At 41.9% G+C, this 24,107-nt stretch overlaps 1 protein-coding gene across 1 annotated transcript in view; it reads right to left on the bottom strand.

Moving 5' to 3' along the window:
* Positions 1–1,487: 1,487 nt before the first annotated feature.
* The window catches only part of FOXK2 (forkhead box K2), a 45,568-nt gene continuing 22,948 nt past the window's right edge, over positions 1,488–24,107 (bottom strand). The window contains exons 2-9 of the mRNA XM_014885027.2: positions 15,598–15,792; positions 12,789–12,936; positions 12,201–12,347; positions 9,270–9,463; positions 8,302–8,477; positions 7,068–7,364; positions 6,476–6,685; positions 1,488–3,419 (exon numbers count right to left, since the gene is read on the bottom strand). Coding sequence (XP_014740513.2) covers positions 3,223–3,419; positions 6,476–6,685; positions 7,068–7,364; positions 8,302–8,477; positions 9,270–9,463; positions 12,201–12,347; positions 12,789–12,936; positions 15,598–15,792 — 1,564 coding nt within the window. The 3' untranslated portion in view covers positions 1,488–3,222. The remainder of the gene's footprint in view (positions 3,420–6,475; positions 6,686–7,067; positions 7,365–8,301; positions 8,478–9,269; positions 9,464–12,200; positions 12,348–12,788; positions 12,937–15,597; positions 15,793–24,107) is intronic.

Genomic DNA, 24,107 nt, shown 5'->3' with positions numbered 1-24,107 from the left:
AGTGCTTCACTGCTCACTGCTGCACTGCCTCCCTGGAGGAATTGACCCAGCGTTTGCACAGCTCTACAATCAAATGGAACAGTGCTCAGTCAGTCACTTTTTGGGAAAAGGAATGGTGCTTTGAGGATTGTGGGCCCTGTACCTGGCACTGATGGACTGGTGGTAGCACACAGCCACGGGATCACCCTCAGCCACCAGGAAAGCAGAGAGCTGGCACAGCAAGTCTAGAACACGACTGTTCCTGGAACACAACCTATTCCCAGCAGCAGCTGCTCTTAAACACAGGGATTAGCAGTTTCTTTTGTATTAAAAAGTAACTCGACGCCTTCTCTCCTCATTTTGCCATCTCTCTCCACAGTACCTGTGTCACAGTTCAGAATCCTGACAGGAAATAATGAGTCAGTGAACTAAATTCTACAGTAATTCCAGGTATCTGCCAGCAGAAACTGGAATCCGAGGATTGCTTTCAGAACCTTTAGGTAGTCACAATAAAGGAGAAAATAAAAGATTAATCAGTGAGACACAACCAGTTCTTACAGACACAGGGCAGAAGGGCTGTGTTGGACACAGCAGCCACAGAATGGCACCAGGCTGGGGCTGGGTCACACTCTCTGCCTGCCTCTGGGGCAGAGGAACAATTACACCACTCACTGCCTTCATGTTAAGCTATTTTCTTCTTCTTCCCCAAGAGTTCTGTTTGTTCAGACCATTCAGACCAGGCTTTCTGTTCAAGGAGCAGGTTCTGCCCATCCCAGCAGTTCCACATCCAAGGCTTGTGGAGTTGGGTTTCTCCCCAGTTCCTGAAAGCATTACCATGAAATCCTGACCCAACTTCCAGGAAAGTCTTCCTGGTCCTTGAAAGCATTTCCCCAACTGCTGAGAAACAGAGACTGTAACCAATGCAGGAAAAAGGAGATCAGACACCAAACCCACAGTCATAACAGTGATTCCAGAAAGCGACATCTCCTAAACTTTCTTACAGCAATACTGATCCATCTAGGGCAGACACGTTCCTGTGCCCCAAACTGTGCAAAGCACTGGCAGGGTCCAGCCCCAGGCCCCTCCATGCCCGTGGTTCCTGGGACACAGCGGGCTGGAAGGGGCACCCTTGGCTTGGTGGGGCTGACACAGAAGCTGCATTGACCCCAAATATACATTGATATTCCAAACACACTTGTTGAGTAATTTCAACTTAGTTAATTTGCTGAATAAAATTTAATTTTATTTAAAAAAATCTTATACACTATTATTCACCTAGCCCTAGTTGTGAACAGATTCTCACTTCTGAAAATAAACCACATTCTAGTCAATTCATTCAACACCAAATTAAATTACTAGTACTGGATTTTTTTTCTTAAAAAAAGTATGTTAAAACTTTACTTTTTTTTTTATTTTTAAAACCTCTAAAGAAAACGTTGCAATTGTACAGAAATGCTTCTTTTCAGGTTATGCTTTTTTTTAAATGCCTGTTATAAATCCAGCTTGTGTAGAGTTTTTTTTCATAGTTTTTTAATGTATTATCTGCAGAGACATTGTAACAGTTCCATTGTGTGGATGAACACAAAACTTGTACAGATTTCTCATATTTGGTCTTTAGGTAAATAGTTTCCAAAAGCTGCCTAAAATAACCACTCCAAACTGTTCAGTCCATCATGAAAATACAGTTTTTTCCTTTCGTAGCAGGAAAGGAAATATAAATAATGCATCTTTATTACAGAACAGGACAAAAACCAGATTCCGATGGAGCCAACTGCGGCTCCCACTCACCTGGCTGCAGGAGGAACTAAGACGTTGTGTGAGTTGAAGACTGAACAGCAGCCTTGTTTCAATTGAATTTTGAAATGTAAAGTGGAATCTATTACCACATTAAAGTGAGAAATTACCGATACATTTTAAAATGTTCAACTGCAGAACACACACTTAAAAAAAAAAAAAAAATTATTACCATAATCTGGTAGCCACTGTTAGAAAACCACAACAGCTACTGGTCATGGAGACCCCGAGGTCAGTGTCTGACATCAAAGTGTTACAGAGAAACGGGGCAGATTAATTTCTACTGAAGGGTGCTTAAGCTTAAAAATATCGAATATACCTCTGACAAGATAATTTTACTCTTTTTAAAAGGACTCGTGATAGAGAATTTTATCTTTCTAAATGAAGAACAGTCTGTTATCTTAAACATACACAATATTAAGCGAGACTCTTGTTTTACTTTAGACTGGAAAAATATGCCAGGGACAGTCAAAGTCAACACAAAGTAACAAACAGCAAAAGGTAGCAGAGAGAGAAACAGGTAAGTGCAGCTCTGGTCAAATCCATAGCAGTTCTTTACGTCAGTTAACGGCTCATTTACATCAGAGTTTCTAATCAGTTACATGCAAGCCCAAAGAAGCGTTTGATCACTACACATGGTAATAAAATTTGATTAAATTTATCAGGCAACTGCTAAAATATGAAAATTTGCAGATGTAATAAAGTAGCTTTATCTGAACTTGAACAGGACAGACAAAAGTAAATCATTCCGTTGGTTAAAAAAACCCTACATTCAGTTTTTTACCAAACAAAATTTCACATGAAAAGTAGTTGTGTGATTCCAAAGTTTCCGGAGTAGAAATGGAGTGATTTGAAATGTCAAAGACCCCATTGTTTTGCAAAGAAATGAAAATACACCTCAAAAATTTCTAATTCCACATGTGAACAACAAAATACTGCATATCTATCAACAACTGCATGGGTGGGTGGTTCGGAAAGGCTTAGCTGCCACGGTGTCGGAATGGCTCCTGCCTCTGTTCCCTTTAGGAATATACAATCGTTTGAAACCAGTCACACTAAGCGCTATCATGCTGCCGTTACACTGAGATCCTCAGTCCTGGGAATAATCTGACAGATCCTGTTAAAGCTGCAGCCCTCCCAGCACACACAGTCCGTGGGGCAGGAGGGGCGGGGGCACAGCCTCTACAACAACATGGTTCTGCAGTTTGACTTTAAATTACCAAGTTTTAAGGCCACCTGTGTTGGGTTTTGTTTCAGTGCTGAAAGTTGAAGTCTGATTCACAGGGCCCCTTTCCCCACTGCGTGAGAACATGTTCCAACATTTTAGGTGTTAGATTTAAGTGTCTCCTTTTGGCACCACGGAGTTTGTTTTTGTTGGTTTTTTTGTGTTTGTTTTTTGTTTTTTTGTTTTTTTTTTTTAAAAAAAAAAAGGAAAACTCCCCTAAGTTTCTAGTTCTGGCTGCCTTTGTCACTCACTGCCACGGGTGGGGTGTCCACGTTCACAGCTATGACTATGCTCTCTCCATCCTCTGTTTTGATACGTTTGAGTTCCTGCTGTTCCGACTGGTCTCCGTTCTGGCGCTTGGTGGGAAGCGATGCCGATGCGGACGCGTGGGTTGCTAACATATGCAAAGGACTTGCAGCAGCTGCAAAAAAGAGAATACAAACTTCAGCAGCCTGATCCTTGTCTAATCAGATACAAGGAGCAAACCTGCTCCATCACTGAGTGATCAGTTCCTTTATTGGTACCACGTGGGGTACTGGCAGGCCCAAGTGAGATTCTGTGTGAGTGTTTAATCTAAACCTGTTGTGCAGACTAAGGACATTTTCTCAAATCACTCAACATTCACACAGATTTGCACCCAGATGGGAGAACAGGGAAGCAGCTCCCTTTAGTCACTGAGAAGCTCAAGACAGGGAAAGATTTGATGACTGAAGATTTAGCAAATCCACACCATAACTTGTGACAGGACAGAAGTGGATTCACAGTCCCCTCTGGTAGGTTCTGGCCAGATCTCTGATCCCTGCAGGTGTGGGATGTGGCCTGGAAGGAGGGCAGGACCATGCCAGACCCAGCTAGGGCTGTTGGTTACTGCAGGGAAGTTCTGGGAGTCACAGAGCCAGGAGAGGCACATGACAAGAGCAGCAATTCCCCTGCAATGGGTAACGAGGTATTTGCCAAAACTAAGAAGGCAGGGCTGGAACAAGTCCCAGTGGTCAGCAATGACCCAGGTGACAAAATGCAAGTGCACAAGTGAATCACAGCAGGAGAGGTACAGTTCAAACATCCCATAAAAGACTTGAATCTTTCTCCTTCCTTGCATGAGGCAGCACAAGTCACCACCCATGGGTGAACACAAACCTTGAGACCCCTGAGGTCCCTCCCTCCCTCTGCCCATGAGCAGCCCCTTCCTCAACACTAACCCTGATTTAATTCACTATTCAAATGTCTTTGCAAAGAATGCAAAATGATAATTACAGATTTCCTTGTTCATTGCATTTCATGAAACTTTATCTAGACATTATCAAGTCACTTGCTTTTTTCCTGCTTCCTTCCCCTCAGCATCACTTCACTGACATTACCATGGCATTCCCTGCTAGTGCAGATGAAACATCAAGTCCATGAGAAATTATTACTTGCTAAACTTGGAGTTTGTTATTAGTGAGCTATCCTAGAGAGTATCACCTCTGCACAAACCACACTGTAAATGAATTTGTTCTGGAATCTCAGCAGTCATTCAGCTGCCATTAGAAAAGATACTCCTTGTACCATTTCTGAATAGGAGCCATGGAGATGGAACTTCTGAATAAAATTTGCCTTCCTGCAAATTTCGTGTTGCTTAAATAAAAAACAGGAACACCCTTCACCTTCAAACACACATTAAGACAATCACTGCACTGTTCTGTTGCATTCTTCCAGGAGAAGGTGTCCCTGCCATGGCAGGGGCATGGAATGAGATGAGCTTTCCTGTCCCTCCCGACCCAAACCCTTCTGTGATTCTTCACTCCAGGGTCTGGTGGGTACCCAGAGACTCTCTGGCTGGTATGCAGGAGTAGGAAACACACAAAAGAATGATGATGTTTGAAATCTACACTGAAAGCTGAGAAACAGAATACTGAGTGAGGAAATTTTATTGTACAATAAGAAACGTGAGTTTCTTAGGGACCCCAGAGCTCTCAGCTGACTCACAGGGACCAAGCAATGCTACCAAGCTGTTCTGCAGAGAGCAGGATCTGAAAGCACCTGCTTTACTACACGTGAAAAATGGAACAGGATTTGCTCTGCATTTCTTTCTTCTCAGATGGCACAAACCTTCTTTTACCAAAAGCAAACACACAAATGTGAGTGTGAACACAGCTCTGTGTGTTACACAGCACTCAGGCAAACAAACAAATCCATGTTTCCCAGCTCGCCCTTCAGATGATTTGCCTGAGAATTACCTGGTTTCTTGCTGGTTTAGGAGTTACTGTAACCAGAGACCAGGACCTGGAGCACACCTCACTCCACACCCATCACACACACAGAGGGGATCATCACATCTGTGCTCCTGTGTGCAGCCACATTCCCTGCACACCTTGCAGCCCTTGGCTGCTGTGTCAGGGAACATACTGAAATCAGCTGAGTTTTCAGAATCCAGGAAAAAGAGAGTAAGAATTATTCCTTACTTTTCAAAATAGCTTTTCAGTATATTTCACATGGCTCTCAGCTCTATTCACACATCCCTTCTGACACAGAAAGTGCACCTCAAGTCTGACTCTGATGCTTTTGCTGCTCTTAAGCTGGAAGTGAAGTGGCAGCAGCCAGAACACTGACCTATAAATGTCACTGGATGGCAAAGGAGTAAAAAGGAAATGAAGCAGATAATTCACTCCATTAGAAAGACTTTCGAGCAGAAATGCAGGTAATAAATTGATATAAGACAGCCCAAAAAGTATTTCTGTAAACATATGACAAAAACCCTCCACTTCAGTATCAGATAATACATAAAGCAAAACTGTTAAAACAAGCTGTGGGGACCTGCCAGCAGAGCAAATCTGCCTGTGCTAGGAGCAAGAGGGAATGTGTGCAATGATGACAAAGCACTGCTGCCCACTCAGCCTGCCAAGGCCCAGAGAGGAATGATGGATTTAGACATGAACCACCTCAAAACCTTACAGAATTTTGGTCTTTTCAGTACAGGTTCAATAAAATCATAATAAAAAGTAACAGTTCAAAGAGCCAACCCACATGCAAGTTCTGGTTTTCCTGTTGATGGCTTCCAACAAACCACCTGGGAGAAGGCACCATTTTAAGAGCTCTGATTTACAGGAACTTCTTTTAAAACTTGTTTCTATCCCAGTTTAATGAGGAGAGAGGACAGGTTGTCACCACTAAGAACATCCCCATAACAACCACAAAGAGAATAAAGAGATGTTCAAAGCAAAGAAAAGAAATGAAGAGGAAGAGGAGAGGAGAGGAGAGGAGAGGAGAGGAGAGGAGAGGAGAGGAGAGGAGAGGAGAGGAGAGGAGAGGAGAGGAGAGGAGAGGAGAGGAGAGGAGAGGAGAGGAGAGGAGAGGAGAGGAGAGGAGAGGAGAGGAGAGGAGAGGAGAGGAGAGGAGAGGAGAGGAGAGGAGAGGAGAGGAGAGGAGAGGAGAGGAGAGGAGAGGAGAGGAGAGGAGAGGAGAGGAGAGGAGAGGAGAGGAGAGGAGAGAGGGATGTACCTGCACTGCCCTGCCCCGCCACAGCGGCGCTCAGGGGCACGATGTGCGTTCCGTTCTGTGTGACAGCTTTGATGGGCAGCTGGTGCTGCCCCAGCGGCGCCTGTTGCACTATGGTAACTGTCTGTAAGGGGGTGGGCTGCGATGTCTGGATGATGCGACCAGCAGCTCCTATTGCAGCATGGCTAATAGCAGGGAGAGGCTCCACTTTCACTGGAAAACAGAAGAGAAAATCTGGTTAAAATTAACAAAGTGCTCAGGAACCACTTGGTTTCACTCAAGCAGCCCTCAGTGGAAGTGTGTTGTTTTATTACTCGCCCCAACACATCTGAGAAATCACGATTCCAATCTCCAGTTTTAGCCAAACACTTCAAGCATTGCCCTGCAAGTATTGATGCCCCATCCCTGCCCCTCCCTGAACGAGGCTTGCAGCAGCCTGGGATGGTGGAAGGCATCTCTGCCCACAGCAAGGGGTGGAACGAGATGGGCTTTAAGGTCCTTCCAAACCAAACTGTTCTATGGTTCTATGATTCTACATTTCAAATACTGATCCTCCTGTTCAAAGAGGTGCCAAAACAACCCCACAGGTTCTCACCTTTGACCTCCTTGTGGTCTCCATTCTCTTGAGGTTCTACCTTGGGCTGGGTGACCATAGCAGCTTGTGTGACGACCGCCTGTCCCGCGACAGTGTAAGTGTTTGCTGGTGCTAACCCAGTCACGTTGGTGACTGACACAGCTGGGATCTGGTGCACAACATGAACTGTCTGAACTACAGGCTGCTGGGAGGTCGAGGTGGTCACGGGAGTTGCAACAGTGTAGGTGACGGGTTTGATAGCTTGTGGTAGCTGCCGTTGTACAGTAATTAAAACTGGCTGGCTAGAGAGAGGTGATCCTACCAAGAAAGAGATCAAAATTAGACTGACAATTCTCATTACTTCTTTTAAGCCACTCATTCTTTTAAACTTCACATTAAAACCTCAGAGAATTAACAAGCTCCTTCACTGGTGGCTGAATGAGCCAGAAGGTAACACTGGACAATGCAGGTTAGGCCAAGTGGTTATTCCCAGCTCCAGGCTCAAGGTAAGGGCTGTAGTGGCTCAGCAAGACCCACACACCATTTGGGCACCCCAGCTCTGCCCCCAGACAAAGCTGTGGTTAGCACTTATTTAAGCAAAGCCCTTTGCACAGATGGGAACACGTGTGTGCTGCAGGTGTGTGCAGCATGCCTGCACTGGGAATGCTCTGTGTGCTGCACTGGGAATCCTGAGGAAGGCTCAGGACTATGTCTGCCCTCTGTAGTGCCACATCCCCACCTAGAAACTGGATGGTAAATGTCTATCAAAGAAGGTAATTAAACAAACACATCCTTATCCCATCACACCTTATGCTCTCTTTGTTTTAAATAGGACATTTCTTATCTCTCTTTATCCTTTCCATTCTTTCCCCCCCCCACTCTGGAAGGATGACATGACCACAGAGGTGTGAAAGGCATTTCCTTATTTCTCTAACACACACAACCTTACATTTTGGTTTTTTTCAAGAGAACTGTTACATAGTCCTACTGTGACAGCCCAGTCCTACACAGGACAGAGGCCCAGGCTCTCCTCAGTAACAACTGAATGACCCAAGGCTCTGGAGCAGCCCCAGGTAACAACAGCCCCATGTGTTCAAACAGACCCTTCCTGGCTGTTTCTGAGTTTCTCACAGATCTGCTCCGAATGTGAAGAGGTGAAATATTCACTCATTTTTGGTGTGCATATTAAGTCTTGGCAATGTTTTGGTGTCAGCCCTCTGCCCCCAGCCCCAGTGCTGAGCTCAGGGCTCCTCACCTGGGGCACTCTGTGCAAATCGCGCTTCTTGGATGACGGCGAGTTTTGGCTGGATGGCGCTGGGCTCAGGCTCCATCGGGACAGGGGATCCTTCCCTGGACAGGCTCTCGGGGGTCTGGACACCACTGGAGTGTGCAGACAACACTCCAGAGTGGTTAGGAGAAGCTGGGGCACTTCTGTAGTTAGAAATGAAAGCAGCAGCTGATGTGTTTTAACTTCTGAACTGTGAAAGCCCATGACCTTCCTCTAATGAGACCGTAACACACTGCCCACAGCAGGGGAGGGCACAGCTACAACCCAGAGCTCAGGATCTTTTAAAAAGCTTCTGTTAAACAGGGACAGCATTTAAAAGCAAACTCCAGGTACAGTTAAAGGAGAAGAAGTGGCTGGATGCCTTCTTAGGGAGACTCTAAATCTGTGAAACATGAACATTTCTTCTGGTGGAGAAGAACAATGAGCAAATCTGAGGCTACATGGCAAGCAGAAAAAGATCTGCACCAGCAGAAAGGCCATAACTTTAGAGAGGGAATAATTTAAACCCAGGTATTTCCCCATCACAAATTCTGCTCAACATTATTAAACTGAATACACAATTGTCATCTCTAAGGTCAATAAAATGGTAGCCGGTATCTGAGAATTTTCTTTGTAAACAGTTTTAAAATCCAGTAGATGGCAGTTAGAAATTAAAATTATAATTCTGCAAAACCCATCAAAGGTACAGCAAGGCTTGCATACATTAACAATCTGATAGCTAGTTATGCAAACAGAGCTCTTTAACACTAAAAACGAGCAATTAACACAAGCCTGGTGTATGGGGCAGCCTCCTAATGAAACACACAGAATTCAAACACTGAGTCTGGATGAAATTAAATTACTAAACTTGTGACTGTATCCGAAGCTATCAAGTCTGTAGCAGCCTGAAGATTAAACAACAGCCATAGTCTTTTTGTTCATCTGGTTTTCCTTACCTAGAAGAGAGTGGTCCCAGAGGGGTTCTAAAGCAAGGTACTCCCCTAGGCCGCCTTTTCCTAAAAGCCTGCTCTATTAATTTGCTTTCAGAGGCAGGGTCTATCCTCCAGAATGAGCCTTTGCCTGGTTCTTCCTGGGAACGTGGTACTTTGATGAAATAACGATTCAGAGAGAGATTGTGACGTATTGAATTCTATGGAACATAAAAAAATATGTAGAATTCATATAACTTTTCCAAGTCAGAATGTGGCCTACTGCAGCAGTTTGTACTATAGGAGACTCGGGGTGCAGCTCTTTAATTCCTTAATTTAACAGAACTCAGAGCACTACCAAGCAGTGCTGTAAACCTGAAAGGACTCTTGCATTTGTCAAATCTTTCCCAATAAATAAAAACCCAGTATGCTAATTGGAAATAACAGGAATCCCATTTATTTCATTCTCTCATGAGAAACAAGGAGATTGAAACCAATGTTTAGAACACTACAAACACTTGTGCAGAATGCAGTGTTAAAAACAAAAATAAAAATGATCAGTGCTTGTACACCACCCTTCCCCAGGTGTCCCAGCTCCTTCCAGGAGGGCCAGCAGAACACAGCATATACTGATTCTGATCCTATGTGGTAATTTGTTACTGTTCCACATTCAGAAAGAAAAGGCTGAATTACACAAGTTCCAAGGGCAGCTGGATTGTTGTGAATTCACGCAGTCCAGCTTGTCTCAATAACAGAGCCAAGAATTTAATGTGTCAATTAAAACACCAAGTGGCAGCAGGTCCGGAACCAGCTCCTCCAGATCTTTGTCACCACAGTCCCCTTGCACATTCCCACATCCTCAATTTACTGCAACATCCCCCCACTCCTCCATCAGAGCCATGCACAGAACTGCTGACACTCTCCAGTGGCTCTATCTGTGCTTGGCTGTGCACACAGAATTCCTTTTTAATTTATTTTTTAACATAGATAAAAACCCCAAAATCTCTCTCAATATTATCACTTAACAAGAGACTGATGCTTAGCCTTCACCCTGAACACTTGATGGGGAACAGAGGTAAATGGGAAAAAAGCTTTATGTTAACAAAAGCTCTCAAAAATTTGCAAAGCGAATGTAAAACTTGCTCAAATATCTGAGTTCATGACCCTGATGGTAAGTTTGGAAAAGTTAAAGCAGTGATAACCACATATGATTTCTTGAATGCAAACTGATGAAACCAGAGATGGTTTTTTCCCTGCCAAAAATGGAAACAGTACTAGAAAGATGCCAAGAACATATTTATAATTGTATTTATTTCTCCATATGCTGGAATAAAGGAGTAGATCCAAAAGTACCTGCTAAAATAAGTTCACAGAGAGGAGTCTTCAAATGCTTATCAAAATGAGACCACTGTATGCTAAAGGATATAAATACCTCTGTTCCTTAAAGTATGGGACTGGGACACTCTACATGTGTTTGTACTCTATGTTTTGAATAATATGTGCATAAATAGCCTCAAATATGATTTGAAGCATCTATCCTAAGTCACCCGAGCTGCAATCCAGCTCCTAATGTGTAGAAGCTGGCAGAGCAGTGCCTGAACAGCATCTGATTTTCAGCTTTTCCAACTGTTTCTATGAATAGCTGCTGATTAATGACTCCAGAACACACTGTCTGCTGTGCCTATCACCTTGGCTTTAGGAAGCATGACACCCCCAAATTCACACCCTGTTCTATGGCAGAGCTCTTCACCTCAGCACAGCTCTGTGTGTGTGTGTGTTGGGTTCATGATGCTCACAAAGCAACATCATCTACATAGATACTCAAGGTACTGCAAAATAGGAAGCAAAACACACATCAACATTTTATAAACAGAGTCTTGTTGCTAAAACAACATGACTGCAGCCAGGATACTGCACTGTTATGTGGGAAAGGGAAACAAAAGAGACTTCCCAGCCACAACAGCCAAGTCCTTGACTAACCAACCAAACCCTTAGCAAACAGCCAGGAACAGCTACACTCCCCACTAACCTTGGGAGAGGGATCCAGCTTTCATTTAGGCTGTATGACAAATAAGTATGTGGTTAATACTTAAAAATCTTTACAGGGAAAGCTTGTATTCTTCAGTCTTCCATTGTGCAGCCAACGTTAGCACTTCCTCACTTTCCCCCTCACCCAGTCTCTGTGGTTTTACCTCCCTGACACTAGCTGCAGAGTGAGCACACTCTGGACCGTGTGCTCCAGGTGTTGCAGGCCCTGCAAACTGTGCTCCTTGGCCTCTGACACATCCAAAGCAGCACCAGAGCCTTCACGTGTGTCTGGGAAGGCTCTGCCAGACTGATTAGTACTCGGTTAGTCATCCTGGCAAAAGCTGAGGCTAGTCTTGTGAAAACGAAAAGCAAGCAGAAATTAATTCTGCAGAGTTGAAAGGTTTGGTCCAACCCGGTGCAGGAATGGGCAAGTTCACAAATCAAACAGTGCATGAACTAGGGTGAGATAATGACAGATAACACACTTGGTTCCTTCACCTGCTGCATGGGCAAGATCACTGTTTTCAAACAGAACTGAACTTGGAGCATTTAATATCTCAATTTTATCTCAAGATAGCAACACGGATGTTTACACAACTGTAAGTTACAGAACAAGACACCATTCCTAGATAGCATACAGGACTCAAATCCAGTGCCAAATGCACTTTGCTTTCCCCAAAGTCTGTCTGCATCCCTACTAGAGGTTTAGGGAACACCATTCCATCAACAAAACAGTGTTTCAAATACAGACTAATGTAAATTGCTCACTTTGTTGGAAAACATACAATCAGAAGAACGACAACACACTCATTTGACAAATTCTATTTCTGAAGGGTTATGAGGCTTACCAACTGCCTGCTTATGACCATTTACAGCTGCCAGTATTGCTCACATGTAACAAAAAGAATAAATTCCAGAAATCAAAATTACCTGCCAGCCCTTGTCTGCTGTCCTGTAGTAGGGATAATTTTTAGTTATGTGCGTATAAATTCCATTTAGTGTAAGCTGCTTATCCGGGGCCATTGTAATTGCTTGGACTATTAACTGTGCATAGGAGTAGGGTGGCTTAGAGTCATCCTGGACAAAAACAAGAAAAGTATGCATCAACAAACTTTGAAGACATACACACTGCTTACTAGATCAAAAGTCATAAAACATCATTAACTTGACTTAGGGCACTTTTGGACGTCCAAAATCTCGAGGCAGAAAAGCAACTAAGAAAGATTTGTTTTTCTGATTAGCAATTTTAGGATAACATAAATTTTGCAGATATGTATAAGAAACAAAGAATTTTCAATAGCTTCCAAACAGATCTATAACTAAGACTGCACAGAGACCCTCTCCTAAAGGGGACAGGGATAAATCAATCCATCAATCAATCTCACATCTGATCACAAAACCCTACACATTGCTTCTAAAGCAGGTTATTATCAATGATACACCTTAGCAAACAGAACATCCCAAATCTTCCATTCAGTTCAGGTGTAATTTCTGGGATTGGTTTCAAGCTGTGTTTACCTTTGGGCTGTCTCCCCCTGAAGCTTCCTTGTCGTTTTCTGACTGTGAATTGTCAGCCATCAAATGTAGGTCAGATGCTATTCCACGACTCATTTTGTACCCTGAAGAGCCTGCGCCGCGGGGGCTCGATGGGCAGGAATTTGCAGCACTGTAGAGCATAAAAAGAAGATCCTACTATTTTGTTATACAGTATATCACCACATTATGTCTCATCAAAAAGCTCTTACTGCAGCAAAGCCACTACCAGAGTTGTGAGGCTGCAGCTAAAGGGCTGTCAGGGCTTCCATTCCAAACCACCTTCCATGCCTTGCTAACCCAGCCACGGAATCAGAAGAAACCTTGCTCAGGCTTTCCTCCTCAAGACAAGGATCAGCTGATTGATCAGCCTGTAATGTATTTCTGTAAGATTTGCCACCTTAAGTCCACCTCAGCTGCATCAGCAACCACAAATTTTCAGACACTCGTTGGAAACAAGACACACATCTTGCATGGAATTTCTGCCATATGCTTGTGTTCAGTCTGCCCCCAAAAAAATCATCTCTCCTGTGCAGTGTTTCTGCACATTTGAGAAAATATAGAAAGCAGTGAGGTAAAAAAAGCTTTGATTCTCATTTATATCGAAAGCAGTATTATTTTAAGTGTTTACAGGTGTGTGCACATACTTACACACAGGTATGTGTATAAAAATCATAAACTTATCTACAAATGGGATGAATCAGCAGTGACTCAGCTGATTTAATGCAGTATTAGGCCAACAGAGCAGATATATTGTTAGAAAGCAAGAGATGGTGCCAAACACTGAAAGAGTATCTCCTAACACTTCATATTTTGCCATCCATCACAGAAAATCAGGTAAAACTGTATAATTCCACTGGAACATCTTTCTACCAGCAACCCCCTGCCTTGCAGAGTCCACAGGAACTGCAGCTGCACCATGCCAATTTTCTTCTATGATCTCCTTTTAGCCAAGAGGAAAGAGAAAGTCAGCAGGTGAGGTTTATCCCCTTCCCCAAAATAATTTTGGCAGCTCTCTTGCAAGGACACACACTCTGCAATTCATACTGCAGCTGATTTCAAGGCAGCCCTCAGAAATTCCAAAAACCTAGAAATCTCAATAGCTGCACCTGCTGTGCCCCCAGAACCAGTCTTATCTCCAAAGACAATCTTTAATCTTTGAATCTGTTTTTCAAAACATCAACAACAAATAAATCTAGACAATGTTATTTAGATCTACACACTAAAGCTTTAACAATTTTAATCTGTCAAGGTTTGTTTGTCTGCCTGGCCCCTCAAGTTTTTTGCTACCTCCTTTATTTTGTACAGAAGGAGGCAAACACTACAGATTGAGCAATATATATTAATACTGAAAGGAGCAAAGCTTCACTTCCCAAGAAATCCACCCATGATTTGTTACTAGTGATATACTTACTATAAGAGAGAGATGGCATTTTTTAAGTGTTGTACAGAAGAATCTTTGGTTAGAGCCAAAATGTGTAGCTAATTTACTTTTTTAGATATAGGTCACTCCTGCTCTGTGTTTTCACATATCAGCTGACAAGATCCCTCTGCTCTGCTCACTTCAGCATATATTGACAAAGAGACACATATGGTATAATCAAAGCAAGTTTACAAGTCTTCCACAAAACAGGATGATTTGCAGAGAAACTGTCAGGCTTTGCTCTCAAAATAGACTCAAAACTGTCATCTCTTTTTTTTTCTGTAATAAACTACTCAACAGGTGCATGAAAGCCCTGAAGAGAATTACAAAATTCATAGCAAGGCAAAGACAGTGGTGATAGATGGGATATTATCTGAAATATTTGTGAGCTGCTCTGTCATTGGCAAGATGTGTTTTCCCTGAATTCTTATAAGAAAGCAAACCTGTTACACAGACAAGTCTAGATATCTTTTCTCTCTGCTTCCATCATTTAGGCGGGTGTCATTAAACACTCCCAGACAGTGACCAAGAGCTTGGCAAGCATGCAAGAAGTCAATTATTCTTCCATTCAAATCTCATTAACAAGTTGGACCTTTTTAAAAAGCAGGCATGGACAGTTCTTCACTCAAGTGAAGATGCAGGAAGTGAGAGGGGACAAAAAATCTTTCAAAACCATGTAAATGACTGAAACAACTTTCAGTGCCTTGACCTGCAAGTTTTGCTCCTGATCTTTCCAAGACTGTGAAAAATTCCATCTGAAGTAATTTTACCTGTTTGTGAGGATGGGTTGCTTGTGTTTAATTGAGTTTGGTCTCAAGTAACAGGTGGGGCAAGGGCTGCAATTACCAAAGGAGCAGCAGGGCAAGGAAAATCCTGGATCACCCTGCCTGGGATCTGCACCTCAGCCTGTGCTTTCAGTAAAAGGTCTGCTCCCTTCAGCAGTGACTAACCAACAACAAATCTTCTGCAGTAAGAGATCAGTCAATTTTCCACACCAATAATAACCCAAACCACCATTTTTCCTGATGGTGAACTTCAGGAGGAGAGTAGCAAATTAGGACGTTTTAAAATAGTGTAATTTAGAATTGTCTCATTTGAAGAGCTGGAACAAGCATGCAAGGGCAAAAAGCAATTTAAAATATTGGAATGTAAGAAAAATGGCAAGTTCCTGAGCAGACTATTACACATTGAACATGTTAAACCAGAGTATCACAGACTGTTCATGCAATGATGTCAGCAGAAAGGGGGGGTTCTCAGCAGGTAAGGCTGAGCTTCAGCTGAATTTTGGCTTCAAAATCAAAATACTGAATGAGCAAGTTGTGCTGAGCCTGACTGAACATGAGCCTGCTCCCACCTGCAGGGTTTAAATACCTGATAGTTCCTGTGGGAGACGGGAGAGGGCTGATCAGGTGAGCCATGTTGTCTGGAATGTTTATTGTTAAGGGAGAGATCTGGGGTTGCACAGGCTTCACTGGGGACTCCGGGGCCTCCTGTTTTTCTCTCTTTTCATTGGACAGAGCTGTGAATGTTATCTTGATGTTTGTGCTGGGAAACCTGAAAGTACAGCTGAAAAATAAAAAAAAAAAACAAAAACAAATATATGAGCCACTTGTTTACAGAATGTAAGACTTTCTGAATAACTTGCACATTAGCACCTAAGCTCATTTAGAATTTATAAGCTACAATATTTATGTAATTACCCACGACCATCTTCATTTTACAGATCCCCAGGTAAGAAACTGACATTTGTGAAGGAATACAAGCAAAAGCAATTCTTTCTAACAAGGGCAGTTAGTGCATTGTCTCTAAATTTCTCCAGGTTCATCCTGCACTAGCACCAAAGCAGAGCTATTTAAAAAACAAAACCTCATTATTTTATGATGCCAAGGAACAGCTTCAGCAAATGAACAAGATGGTCCACGGTAGCAGAATTAATCAGAAGCATGAACATTGGCCAATTTGAGGTCTAACCAGTTTCATAGACTGGTCCAAGAGATTTGGGTTCTTTTCTCTTAAAACACCTATTAAATTAAACATATATCAATTCTAATTCTGCTCATTTACAGAGTATACTGCTGCTTTAGTACTACATTCAAATACCTTTTTTCAGGGCTGAATTTAAGACCCAATTTCAGTGAACTGCCCATTTTCATGTATTACCAAGGATTACATGCCTAAATTTAATAACAAACAGTAAATTAACAATGTGCAACAGTTTAAAAATTTGAAAAATAAAATACAATGAATGTACCTTAGGATAATCCCCTTTCTACATCCCTGTGCACAGCATTTCGAATCGGACCCAATTAAACAGAACACACTCGTTTCTAACTTCTCAATAAATAAATTTGCTCAATCTTGAGCAAATAAGAAACTTCATTTTGTCTCGACAAAAGCATCTATAAAAATACAGTTCAAATAACTTTACTACCTCCTCGTCCTTAAGTTGTTAGACTACACTGAGCACTAAACCCACGATGACATTTACACATCTCCCACATGATGAAAAGGACTTTCCAAGACACTATACCCAGAAACAAACCTCACTAAATGTTGGGCTTTGGGTTTGTTTTGCTTTTAAGTGCTTCTAGGCAGATCTAGTTTTCTACAGAAAGGAAACAAGAGCATGCTGGAACAAGGGGTAAGAAATGAGCTATGAATGCAAAATACAGACTGTAAATAAAAGTGATCATTTCTCTGGAAAAATATATTAAACATAAAAGTGATGTAAGAATTGGCAGGAACACTCAGCTGCAGAGTAGCCTTAGAAATGAACTCTCATGTGTTTTGGCTTTCATATCTTAAAATGAATCTAAGGATGTTTATAGAACAAAGGCAGCATTTGATTTTCACTATGTCCCTTGCCACATGCACCACAGTGGTTCTTTTTCCCTACAATCCACATTCAAGGATCAAGAAAAAAGGCAAGAATTGACAGTGACCTTCCTTTTCTCTCTGTCTTACTTCTGAGTCCGGACCGTGTCCGCATTTAACAGACGACCTATTTCTGAAACATGCTCAATGTACTAAATTAGGAACAGAATCTATGCCAAAAAACTGCACATGCATTTCAGCAAGGAAGTTAAATGGACCAATTTCTGGGTTGAATTTTTTTAATATATTCAGTAACAACTCATTTCTTCGCTTTTTCCAGTAGAAAGTATTTTGTGCTTGTATCGTTTTAGTGCCAATGGAAAGGGGTCTTGGATGTTTTGCTAATAAAGATATTTTCCAAGCATTTCTTTTAAACAATACTCAAGTGTATGCAAAGACAGCCAAATACTAAGTAAAAATCCCAGTGAGAAAGTGACCAACGACATCTTGTTTGACACAGATGCAGATTTAAATTTTGTCATCTTTCCTATACATTTCATGAGGCTATTCCCTACCTGCAAGTTTACCTTAAATGCTTTATGGACCAAATTTATTTCAACTCAAGAAAGATATGGGAAGAACTGGACATGGTTTTAGGTGCTAATTCCCAGGTTAGAGTCCTTCTTGCACAGCACTGAGGAACCAGAATCCTCCTGTGCCACAGCAGGGTGAGGATGGGCAGTGGGCACATGGGGAAGAGGTGGATCCCACAACTTCAGACACGAGTACCAGGAGCATGGAAAGGCAGAAAAAGGAATACTCAGCAGTGCCTTTGATATTCCATGGAGGCACACACATATTACAAGACCTCCCTTCTTAACCTACTGCAGCCCTGAATGCATCATCTCCCTGTGGGCATCTCTGGCAAACAAGGCAACCTGAAAGGCCAGTGTAAGAAAGGAAGATACAACTTCCTTACAAATTGGTTAGAGCAGTAAACACTTGAATATTATCAAAAGACCACATCTGTCAATTGATTCATATTTGCAAACAGTTTTTTTAATGGAAGGATATTTTTATAGCTGGAATTCGGCCAAAAAGCAGAATCAAGGGTGTATACTAACCAACAGAATTCCTGAATAAATTGCAGTTATGCAAATATATTATATTTACATCCAAAATCAAAGTACAGAACATGTTCTAATTTGATCAAAATCAAGCTGGTTTTGGCATATTCTTTAGTTATACAATGAACTAAACAGAAACCACAGAAACACCCACAGGGAGAGACCTCATCAAACATTTAGTCCTCAACAAGCTGAATTGGGTTTTACTCACTGTTCAAAAGCTTACAACAGTTTCATAACACACTACCATACATGGCTGCTGGAGGAGAAACTCATCTAGACAACCCACTTACATAGAAATCCCAGAGAAATAAAGCAGTTTTGTAAGCTATTTTGTACATTTATTGATGACAAGTCCAGGTGAGCACAACAATGGAGACACTGCATGACCCAGGGCACCACAAAGGAGGTGTCACAACTAAAATGCAACTCATTACCTCAATTATTCTTCTTTCAATTAAAAAAAAGCTCATTGTGGGTTGACTACTGGAAAACAGACAACAAGCATCACACAATTTCAAACTATTCCATAGACAACTCCTCTGTATCTGCAGGTCCCAGTCAAACACAGCGATGCTGATCCAAGCAGGACCTCTACAGAATTTAGGAACTTTGCAGGGTGCCAGAGAAGTGTCTCAGGATAAAATGTAAAAAGTCTAGTTTTGTCACATCTGTATTTCCAATATTTTCTCACTTCTCCACAGCAGTTCTGTCCATACTGCAGGGAAAAGCTGATGATACACTTGTAGTTCTGCCTGTGTGAAAATCCACCTGACTGGGAAGGAAGAATTTCGTCCTGTCTTTATCTGGGAAACCAAAACACAGCAGAAGAATTCAATTTCTTCCCTGTACATAAGCCCTGCTGTGACACCCAGTGCCTCAGTATCCTTTGAATTATTCCAGTTTAATTGCCTTCTAAGAACCAGGACCAAAATCAGACAGAAGCTGCCATGGCACTTTGATCAGCAGGCTCTTTTATCAGCACCTCCAGATTTTACATTCTAATAGATTATAAGGGTTCAGCAGTGATAACCCCTGAAGTCACAGTAGTTACAACTGCACAGCTCAATTCCCTCACACTGACTGTGATACTGAACCCCTGTTAACTTAAAGATTCCCTGAGATTTTAACAGATCTAAAAGAATAACAAGATGCCTGGTTTTGAACTCTTGTTGATTTACTGAGAGCCAAGGACAGTTTCAACTTTTCACATTAAAAAGCCAAGACTCAAAAAACAACTCAGTCAGCATCTGGGAGATTGCTTGTGTCGATTTTTGACTTCAAATACTTTCAAGGTGAACACAGGCAGCTCAACTCTCCCCAAAGAGAAGCAGAGGTCATTATCAACATCTGCACCATCAAACACAGCTTTTCCACTTCAGTTTTCTCTGACTCTACAGCAGCCTGAGATGATGATGATACTATTTGTACTTTCTTCTGCTATTTTGATCAGTGAAATAACAACAAAACATGGAAATCACCATACTTCTAGCTATGGTCTCCTTTCCATAGAGGGGAGATTTGAAACTAATCCATTTTCTAATTCCTCTTACCTACCTACTTGTGATCTATTTCCCAACTTTCCCCTTGCTGCAGTAAAAATGACTTTCACAGCCAATTCATTTATCTATATTTTTGGTAGAAGATGTGCACACTGACACTTAATCACTACAGTGCACACTCCCAGGCCCACCTTGGAAATACCTGTATTTTGAAAGGCAAGCAAAAATGGAGTTTTTACGTCTTTCACACACAACTAGAGAGAAATCGAGTTTGGAAGGGACCTCTGAAAGTGTCCAGCCCCATCTCCTGCTCAAAGCAGGGTAACTTCCAACTTAGACCAGGTTGCTCAGGGCCTTGTCTTTCCAAATTTTGAAGCCTTCCAAACACAGAGTTGGACAACTCATTTCCTCCAATTACACCCTCAACCAATGAAGAGTTTTCTCATTTGTGCAGATACAAATCCTTCACTTTAACTTCTACAGCTGCTTGTGTCCAAACTGTGAGTGCCCCTGCTGGCACAGCCTGGCCCCAGGCTGCCTACAGCCACTCCTTAGACAGGGGAAGGCTGCACTAGGATCCATCCTTGGGCTTCTCCAGGAAAAAAAAATTAAATTACATTGAAGTCCTTTAGCCTCTCTCCAGCACAGAGTCCATTTAAGTAAGGGCCCACTGGAACGTGGTGCTAGGAAATTACAATTTGATTGACTTCCTAATGGGGAAATTTCAGTTTGAAAGCACAAGGACCTCAATTTCATCTTTTCTCCATTTGCTGCTTCATTTATTATTGATTCCATCACAGTGGATTAATAGGATATTAATTATAGATTAAACAATATGTGGCTGTGATTTTTAACTGGTTTTTAAATAAACAAGACTTAAAATATGAGTCTTAATAAATACAACTAGAAATACATGGAAGTGAAAAAAGCTCAACAAGTTGAAGTATGATTACATATTTCAGTGTCTGAATTTTCTACCAAAAGGTTTCTGACTGCTCAACCCCAAGAGCAGGCATACTGAATTATTCACATCCAGAATTTATTTTTAAGACTTTGGGCTGTGTTTAATTGAACTGGAAGTCAATACCACAGTCCATTTCTGGAATAGAGTCATCACCTTTAGAGCTAAAAGAATCAACAAACCCAAAACTTATTAGGAAGACAAATTGAACTGAACTGCTGTTTTTATTTCAAGATAATCTAAAAGTACCCAACAGTTTGAAGTCTGGGCTTCCAAGCTAAGAACAAAGGTGACATATAAATCCATCCAAATAGTCACATACTGAATAGCCACCTGAAAACAATTTTTACAGTAGGCATTGTCTTGACTCTTTCAACAGAAATAACTGTTCAGATATTTGTTTTACAAAGTCTTTTCTAGGATTACATTAAAGAAGTGTTCTAACACTTTACCATCACTGAGAGTATAGGAAAAGTTATCATGGATACACTGAAAAAGAGTGATCCAGTATAAAACTGGATTATTTTCTTATAATGCTAAACAGGGATAACTTTCTCAATGGGTAATTTGTTCATGTAGGTGCTTGTTCACCTACATGAGGTGCCACCTTGTGCTCCTGTCAGAGATTTTAGCTTCAACATGGCATTTGTCAACTTTTCTCCATTGTAGGCAATAGGAGTGTCTGGTTTTCTCTATTGATGGGGGACTGGTGATGAAAAAAAATGATTTATATTAATGTAACACAAAGCCCACCTCCTTTAATAGATTGTTAAAAAGGACATTTTTGATGCCCTCCTGCTTGCAGCTGACCACAGGCTGTGGGAAACCACCCCAGCTAGAACACAGCATCACTTCCTACAGGGCCATATCCACATCCCTTGTGGTGGGATGGATTCCTCCTCCTCCTCTTCCTCCTCCCTGCTTTGAAACTAAGTCCTGATGTGGCTAATTCATCAGAAATTTACATTCAATTATGCTTGGCCATTACTAGTCAGGACACTTCTAGAGGTTACCCAAAAAGCAATTGCCCTTTAAAGAGTGGCAGCTTTTTCCTCTGGGGACTGAATCCTGACCTCACACGTGTTCCCCTTAATTCCCTGTATCCTTTGCAATTGATTTCTTGGCCCAAAGATCAATCTTTGCACAGCATGTCCTCCACACACAGACTGGGAAGGCTCGAGGCAGACTCGACCTCTAAAGCCATAAGGAACAAAACACTGGCAGATTTTTAAACCAGCAATTAGAATTTTTATTCTGAGCGCTGGGCATTCTCCTCACAAGAATTTGGGTATTTTTTCAGATGTGCCATCACTCTCTACACAGTACCATCTAATAGGATGGAAAACACTCTAAAGAGCAAGATCACTGATTCATCTATCTTCTTTTCTGACTTCTTAAGATTCAAAAGCAAAGATCTATGCAGCATCAGAAGTGATGAAATATTGCTGTAGCCTCATGTTAATTCAAGTTGGCCAATAAAACACTTGTAGCAAATTGTAAGCAAAGGCTGGAAATACAATCTAGCTGTAAATTACTGGCTCCCCCATGGGAAACCCCGGATACAGACTTCCCTGCTCATGTTTTAGCAAGTGCATAAGAAGTATGTAGAGCTGGTGGTTGATATTCCTTACAGGAACAGTGCTGACCTGCCTCAGAAGGGTCTGGAACAAGCCTGTCTGCGTCAAAAAACGATCCTATGACAGCAGAATATTGATGACGACAACAGGAACATTCCTGAACCAGCAGCAGCAAACACAGAGTAATGAACACATGACCCATCTGAAATGGTGCTCAGCCCGTTCCCACTCACAGAGCTGACGTCATGACAAACTGGGCATTTTTAACCCTGCATTCACAGCAGCTTCTCTAAGGCTATTTGAGACTTTAGACTGAAGTGTGCTGAAGTTGTTCCACTACAGCAAATTTTGCTGCAAACGTAAAGGATTCTATTAACAACTTGGAGCTGATCTCACTCCTCCCCTGCATTATTACGCTACAGAAATGCGTGTTCACAGTGCATCACAGATTTTCAAAGGCTCTTGTTTCAGCAGCCAGGATCTCTTTTCTTCCCGTACCAACCACACAACACTGGTACAGATCAGCAGCAAAAACATTTAGGTTATCTTACAATCATGGCAATATGCTGTGGTTAATTAAAACTACTGATCTCAAAATTGCAAATTTCCACTGCATTCTCCTCTTTTCTTAAAGGGTAAAATATTTAAACCAGCAAGAAGAAAAAAAGAACAGAAACCCAAACAAAACCTCCAGAAATTCAATGCAGTAGCCCTGCACAGGCTGCAGGACTGAGAAAGCACTTGGCCTGCAGGCAGGAGTGTAGGCAGCAGTTACTGTAGAAACCGAGCTCTTCCCTGCTTTTCTCTGAGCAAAAGAAAGACACAAAAGAGCTGGAAAACAGCGATCGATGGGAAGCAGCTTATAAAGCTGCTTGTCACATCTGCTGCAGGAAAACCAGACACTAATTCATTAAAACTGCTCATGTAATGCCTCTGGAATTTGAGGCTCCCCAGCCTGTGAATACAAAAGAAACTCCGCCTATGGAAACACTGCATTTTCGGGTGTTTAGCATCTCTGTACACAAAAGCTGTATGCAGAGCCAGGTTGTGTGGTCTCAATCTCTACATTTCCTACTAAACTATAAAAACAATTTAACATTTGTCCAAAAGCTTGAGTGCCTCTACCTTTGCCAAATTGCAAACAGTCTCAACAAAGCCTACATACATCCCTCTACAACACAACAGCTTCCTGCTTAAAAAACACAAACAAAACACTTGCAACAGGAAAACAGAAATCAATTATCATTTTTTCTTCCTTCCACATAACTGCATTTAACCATAAATATGCAAGCTCCAACTTTCTCCGTGACTGTAAATGCCATTCCAAAACTTGCCATAAAGCACAGGATTTACAAGCACAGCTGAGCCAAAGCTGACAAACCAAACCCGCTCCATCCTTTAGCACCGAGTTGGCTGCTTGGAAGTGCCTGGCACCTCAGCCTCAGGGTACTTGTGGGGGTGCAAAAGTTCAGATGGAAACACTGAAGTTCTAATAATATCAATCAATGTTAAATAAAAGCTATCAGCAAAGCAAAGCAAAGTGCTGGGAGCCAAACAGACAGCTCCTGGCATCTCACATTCCTTACAATTAAAGCAGTAGGAGGAGTACAGTGAACAAGTGCTGTCATGATGTGTTTTGACGCAAGTGTAATCATAAAAAAAGCACTTGTGACTCATACATTACTTTAGTAACAAAAGCCTTCATTCATTTATTACCTCATCTGAGACCTGCATTCCATTGCAAAATTATGCCCAAACTTCCTAATCGCTACCAAGAGAGCAGCTACCCACTGAGGCAGGGCTGCACAATGATCATTCCCAATGCAAGGAAGCAAAGTTTATTTTAGGTGGGCTTTTCAAGGCAGAACTCTGCTTCCAAGAGCAGCACAATCCTTTATTT

The sequence above is a fragment of the Sturnus vulgaris genome, chromosome 20, assembly GCF_052056855.1.
Source record: "Sturnus vulgaris isolate bStuVul1 chromosome 20, bStuVul1.hap1, whole genome shotgun sequence".
NCBI lineage: Eukaryota > Metazoa > Chordata > Aves > Passeriformes > Sturnidae > Sturnus > Sturnus vulgaris.
Note: the sequence above shows the minus strand (reverse complement) of the source record. Positions and strands in the feature narration are given on the sequence as shown.